The 6,911-nt window shown below is 39.7% G+C and overlaps 1 protein-coding gene across 1 annotated transcript; it reads left to right on the forward strand.

Moving 5' to 3' along the window:
• The first annotated feature begins 1,562 nt into the window (after positions 1 to 1,562).
• On the forward strand, positions 1,563 to 4,313 carry LOC113043034 (leucine-rich repeat-containing protein 10B-like). Its single transcript, XM_026202136.1, has one exon. The coding sequence runs from the start codon at positions 2,517 to 2,519 to the stop codon at positions 3,771 to 3,773; it is 1,257 nt and encodes a 418-aa protein (XP_026057921.1). The 5' UTR covers positions 1,563 to 2,516; the 3' UTR covers positions 3,774 to 4,313.
• Positions 4,314 to 6,911: the final 2,598 nt, after the last annotated feature.

Raw genomic sequence — 6,911 nt, forward strand, 5'->3', positions numbered from 1 at the left:
GGGTCTTGATGTTTGTCAATTATATTGAATATTTAATCCGGAAAGGACAAAAGAAATAATCATGAATGAACCCCTAAAGGGTTCTTTTGATTGAATCCTTAAAAAGGGTTCTATATAGAACCTTTTAGGGGTCCCAAATACGTAGCGCCTGATAGAACCTTTTAAGGTTCTATATAGAACCTTTTCTTGTAAGAGTGTAGTTTTGAGCTCCAATGAGTTGCATGGAAATCACTGTCCAAAACTTACATTGTGCACCAGTGAAAATCCCTGATCCCTAATACATGAAACATGCTTATAAAGTAAATTATTAATTATTATAATTAACCTTGTGAAGTCTAATAATGCACATCATCATAGAAGAGTCGAAAATATGTGCATTAGTTTAAAATGAGTATGAAAACTTCACATGAGAATTGGCGTCTCAAGCCAGTAATGAATGAAAATCTTAAAGGTCCAAACTGATTTCTGACCGAATGTCAGCACTTGCTCACAAGCCTTGCTCACTCAGCATCAGGTTCAGAGTCTATGAAGTGATCTGGCCACTAGGGGGATTTGTGCTGCTGTGACACCGTGGAACATCAAGGCTGAACTTTGATGCATTACAACACTTCAGCAGAAAAACACCTATAGGGCAGAGTGATTTAAACACTTATCAGTACGTGCAACACCACAAAACATAATACGGAGACTCTCATCTCTACATGGCAAGAAATGCATTCTAAAATCATAATAACTTCAATACATCAATAATAAAAAACATTATAGCACGCTTCACAGATCAATAGTTCAGTAGCCTATAGTATATTCAGTTCTGAAAAGGCCATGTGTGACGTATAGAAGCCGGTCAAGGAGTACACGTAAACTCAGAGCAGTGCAGTTAGAGTAAATTATTGTACATTTGTTTATGTATTGATTTTGTGTAGATATTATGCAATTCGGCACATTCTGAGCAGCACAGAAAGTTGTGTTGCAATTAATTTGCTGACATCAACAATTTTTTACTTCGGATTTTGTTACTACAGTTTATTTATTGCATTAAATAGCTTTTCTTTCCCTTTATGAATTTATTGCCATTTTATTTACAATAATTCATAATAGTATATCTTCTTTATATAAAGCATGACATATGCTTTATCATATATATATATATATATATATATATATATATATATATATATATATCGATTTAGTTTACATGTAGGCCTAAATGAATGCAAATAATAGCATATATGTAAATAGATACAATTATATGTAAAGCATGACATGTATGCCTTTATCACGTAAATAAATACAATAATTATATGTATTTTAATAAAGACTATTAAATATTAGTTATTTGAAACCTTTATAAATTATAACTTTTCAAATAGCATTTGTTTAATATTAATATATATTTCATACAACTTATTTATTTATTATGATTTAACGAATAGCCTTCATTTCCCCATTGCATAACGTGAACTTGGAATAGAGGAATTTGACCGCGCGCTCTCTCTCTCTCTCTCTCTCTCTCTCTCTCCCTCTCTCCGTTGAACCACGTGACAATCGTGTGTTACTCTCATGTCCCTGTTTCGGTTGCTAGGGGAGAGAGACGGTCCATAGCAACGCTTTACGCAAACTCCACACTCCAGAGAAAGAGAGAGAGAGAGAAACGCGAGTCAGCACTCAACGCACAACGTTGTAAAGATACAGACATCGAGTCGAGCGCTTCTGGAAACTTTAAACTGACGTCTCAGAGGATTTTGTCCGATTTAGGAGCACACAAAGCGGAGTTACAGCTTGCTATCATCAGTTCGGTTCACATTGCCGCCGGCCAGGTCAAAGAGAGACCGGGATCCACAGACCGGGCAACCGGACAAGAGCTGTGTGTGTCGGCAGAGAGAGAGAGAGAGACGCTCAGCACCACGGTTCACACAAACAGACCGAAACGCTTAGTTTCTGACTGTAATGTGAGTCATTTAATGCTTTTAACAAACTATATACTTTAATATAATTAAAAAAATAACTAATTAGCTGTGCACGGTATGTAGAAATTAATATACGAACATTGGCATCTACTTTGACACTCATCTGTTAACTTTGAGTTTACATTACAGAGACAAAATTAAACTTTCTTCCTGTTACAGTTATACTTATTTTTACAACTACTACTACTACTATTATTACTACTACTATTACTATTATTACTATTACTATTATTATTATTATCTGTTCTATAGCATATAGTATTTTAATTAAAGCAATCCACACAAACACTCAGAATATGGCTCCTTGCTGGTATCACTGCCGTGTTTGCTGACGTTGGACCTCGTTGTACTCGGACTGAGGGGAAGCCGCCTATAGTTAGGGCATCATGTGTCGCTGTGCTGGCTCTGTCACTGCCGGGTCAATCCTACTGAGTGAAACTGACACGGGGAGGGGGGGCCAGCCCCACAGACCGCCTCACCCTCTTACCCCGTCCTGAAACACTCTCTCACGACACACACAGACAAGCGCCGGGCTAGCCGGCCGAGGGTATGGGCAACTCATCCCAAAAAGAGGCCCAGGACGAAGGAGGAGAGGAAAAGGAGAAAAAGGTTAAAGAGAAGGGAGATGAAGGTGAGGAAGAGGAGGAAGCGGCTGAAAAAGAAGAAGAAGAAGAAGAAGAGGAGGTCCTGGAGGACGAGGAGCTGCCGCTTGGAGTAGACGATCTCTTGGCGAGTGGAGATCCGGTGTTGGATCTGAGCTACTACAAGTTCCGTCGCCTTCCTCGTCAAGTCCTAGATCTGGAGTACTTGGAGAAGCTCTACGTCTGTGGAAACCGTCTCCGCAACATTCCTAAGGGTATCACGCGGCTGCAGGGTTTGCGTACCCTGGCGCTCGACTTCAATAAACTTGATGACGTTCCTCTCTCGGTGTGCAAGTTGACTAATCTCACGTGTCTTTACCTGGGAAGCAACCGGCTGGTGAGCCTCCCACCGGAAGTGAGCAACCTGCAGAACTTACGTTGCCTCTGGGTGGAGAGCAACTACTTCCAGCGATTCCCCAAGCAGTTGTACGACCTTCCCAATTTGCGCTCACTGCAGATTGGGGACAACCGCCTGCGCACCCTTCCCTCGGACCTATGCCGCATGGAGTCCCTGAGAGGGCTCTGGCTGTACGGTAACCGCTTTCAGGAGTTTCCGCGAGTGCTCCTCAAGATGGAGCAGCTGGAGATTCTGGACATGGACCGCAATCGGATATCAGAGTTCCCAAACTTGCATCATCTACCGGCGCTGCGACTCTTCTCCTATGACCACAACCCTGTGAAGGAGCCACCGCGTGTAGGGGAGGAGGTGCTTATCGTCGGGGAGGGGGCTGAGGAGGTGTTGCAGGCTAGAGAGAGAAGGAGAGAGGCAAAAGAACGAGCGGAAAAAGAAGCAGAGGAGGCGGCGGCTGCGGCGGCGGCAGCAGCAAGTCCGGTCATTCACGGAATACTCAAGAAACTCCGGATGAACTCCGCCCTTAACTTGGCAGCTGCTAAGGGGAAGGAAATAAATGAGCCGGATCCATCAACAACCCCAACTGGGGATGAGAACGAACCACAAAATAATGATGAAGGGGCGGAGTCTGAGAGACAAGGTGTGGCGTTTGAGGAGGCGGAGCTTGGTTATGATGATGATGGTCTGGAATATGAAAGGGAGGAGCTAATCTACGAGGGGGAGGTGTATGAAGGCTACGAGGGGGCGGAGTTAGAGTATGAGAGAGCTGAAATGGACTATGAATATGAAGGGGAGGAGCAAGAACAACCTTGATACTTGCACCTGTTAGTCTAATTATTATATCTGAAGTGTGTAATTTCTGCAAACAGAATTGCAGATTGTTTAGCAACCAACAGTCATTAATTCATTTATGCAGATGCTACACACTTCTGCTTTAAGCATCTGAGGTGTTACTGCAAGGGTTGCAGGTTCAATCCCAAGGGTGAACTGGAGAGTAACAATGAGTTATTGGAGCCCAGAAAATGGTCCTTTAGTAACCCCATGATACTTTATGGGGTTATTAAAGCGACTTCAAGTCGCTCTAATAAAAAGCATCTGCTAACATTAACATTAAATTATGTCTGATTGGTTGGAAATTTGAATGAAAGGTCAAGTTTTTAAAAAGAAATGTTATACCCAAAAATGTTAAATCTGATATAATTTGCTCATTCTCATGTTGTTAAATACTGCGTGAAACACAAAATAAGATATTTTAATGAACAGTTTTTCCCTAACACAATGAAAGTCAATGGGATCCAGAACTACAATGGTCCCCATTGATTTTCATTGTAAAGACAAAATACATTGTAAAATAAATTTTCATTTACACTCTTTATAAAGGAATACAGGTTTGAAATTACTTTAGGGTGAGTTAATGATGCCACAAAAAAACAAAAAAACATGAAAATGAGTTACACAATTATAAAATACAGCTTAAGTTATAAAACAGCATCACTCAAAAACCCTATGAATATGCAAATAAGCAAAAGTTTTTCACAGAAGTATAAGTGAGTGTTGCTATTGTTAGAAGTTATTTATTGTTTGCCATCCATTACTGCAATCTTCAAACACAGGACTCACTTCAATACTTACACGGTTTAATGATTTTAAGACTTGTCATTTGTAAAAAAAAAAAAAAAAAAAAAAAAAATCAACTGTGAAGGCCTGTGAAACTGCGAAACTTTTTCATGCATCAAAACTACATTACAGTGTGCTGTGTATTTCTAATTAAGAGCAGGGCTCAGGCATTTTTGTTTGTGAGTTTGTGTAAGTGTGTCTGGAAATCTACCCTGACATGAGTGCACTGTTATAAGAAACTTGATGCTGCAATTGCAGCGATGTGTGTTGGTGAAACCAAATATTCTCTTATTAAATAACCAATGAGTTTGCCAAACGTTTCAATGATTCATGTCTTGTCGTACTCAGAGAAGATCTAATACCAGTGCTGACTACGACGATCTAATACGTGCTGCTGACTAGGTAATATAGCAAGAAAAATGACATGTCCATGTTTTTTAGCCCATAACAAGACAGAAGTTTAGAATTTTTAAGTGATTTACTAAAACTGATTTACACAAATGAATAAAAATAAATAAATACCAGTCATATTCATAATGTCACCAGAAAAACTTTGAAAGTATTCAAAATATATTTCTAAATCCCAGCCCTGACCAGGAAAAATCGAAACTATAATCTAGAAACACTCATGTCTCTAAAAGGCCAATTAAGTTCTGAATTAAGTGAGTTTCCACCAAGAATCCTTGCTGTATGGCTGTGGAACAGCATTGACGTGATCTGAGACAGATGGGAAGAGCTAGCCAAGTTAGCACTGATAGAAGTAAACGTTCTCTCTCTTAAAGGGCTCGATGTGCGAAAGTCGAGTGGAGGCGTGCAGACAGAAGAGAAACATCAGGGAGTGAATGGGTGCAATCCATAAAAGGCCCGGGTACTTAGTCAGTGATGTTTTGGGAGAAAGACTGAGACAGAGCAGTGCTTAATGTGTAAATAATGAGGTCCAAGAACAAAGACTGTAATGGATCCAGCAGGTTTGTGGGTTGGGTGATGGTATAAAAATGAAAATAGTGTTTAACACCCAATTAACACTGCAGGCGAGCCATGTGACACAATGCAAAGCGAATTAGTGAAATGCAAGAAGTGTAGATGACTTTATTGATTATTTATTAGAAAATATTTTCACTGAATAATGATTTTGCTAAGTTCATCACATAAAGCCGTTGTAACAGTATGGCTTCAGAATTGCAATGTAAGAATCATATGGACCACTTTTCTGATAATTAAGGATTATCTTAAAAATTCACCTACTGTGTTCTACGGAAGAAAGTCATATTATTTCTCAAACTCTTTGTTCCCAAATGCAAAAGTTCAAGAAAGAAATAATTGTTTTCAATTATAGAGGACATCTGGAGAATCCACTTCCCTCTAATTTGCATGCTCCTCAATTGTTCATTCTTTCCCTCCAATATCAGTCTTATATTTACCTATTTTTCTATTCCAGTCACATCTGCCAACTCTCTCATTCTACTCAAGAAGTGTTTCATTGCCCTTTCCTCCTCCTTTCCCTTTTCTTCCTTCATCCATCATTGTGCTGTTTAAACTCTCTCTCTCCATCTCCTGTCACTTCTCATCTCTCCCCGAAAGAGTCAACACCCATCTGTTAAAATATTTATGTAACGCTATGAGTCTGTCATTACTGCTGCAAAGAATCTGAACAAGTGTTTTGGCTCAACCTTTGACAGAAAGTCGAGAAATCATCCCAGATCTCCATGCCAGAATCAACATGACCCATCACGCATACACAAATGTGCACAGATCAGGTGTCGAAAAAAGCAATTTTTCAATTTGCAAATAGATTTGTCATTAACATCGGCAAACAGTCAAATACTTACAGTATGTTACTGAGGCATCTCAGATGAAGTGCATACTCTGAGAAAGGGAAAAGAACTTGCAGTTGGCAGATGAGAATAAAGGAATGCTTTGCATAGTGAAACTTGGCTGTTTCAAAGACACCTGAGCCATGCACATTTGCTTTTGGTGGGATGGGTTGTGTTGACACTGGCAGGTAGAGCTGTGATTTCTTTCAGCTGTGGAAGACATCAAAAAAGTGGTTGATGGTTGCTATTTTGAGGTAAACAGACTCTTGCCTTTCATAAAAACGTACTCTTTGTTGTGTTTACTAAAAACAGAAATCACCATTACAATTGCTTCAAGAAGACATTCAATCTGACACATTGAAACATGTATTAAAGGGGACAGTTCACCCAAAAATGAAAGCACCAGGCACATGCACTGTTTAGGAGCAGAGGGACTCTCGGCTAATGGCGGAAGACATGATTTGGCGGAAAATAATTTTTGTATTGTTATTTTCCTTTTTCTTTTTTGCACACAAAAAAT

This window comes from Carassius auratus, chromosome 25 (assembly GCF_003368295.1).
Source record: "Carassius auratus strain Wakin chromosome 25, ASM336829v1, whole genome shotgun sequence".
NCBI classification, from domain to species: Eukaryota; Metazoa; Chordata; class Actinopteri; order Cypriniformes; family Cyprinidae; genus Carassius; species Carassius auratus.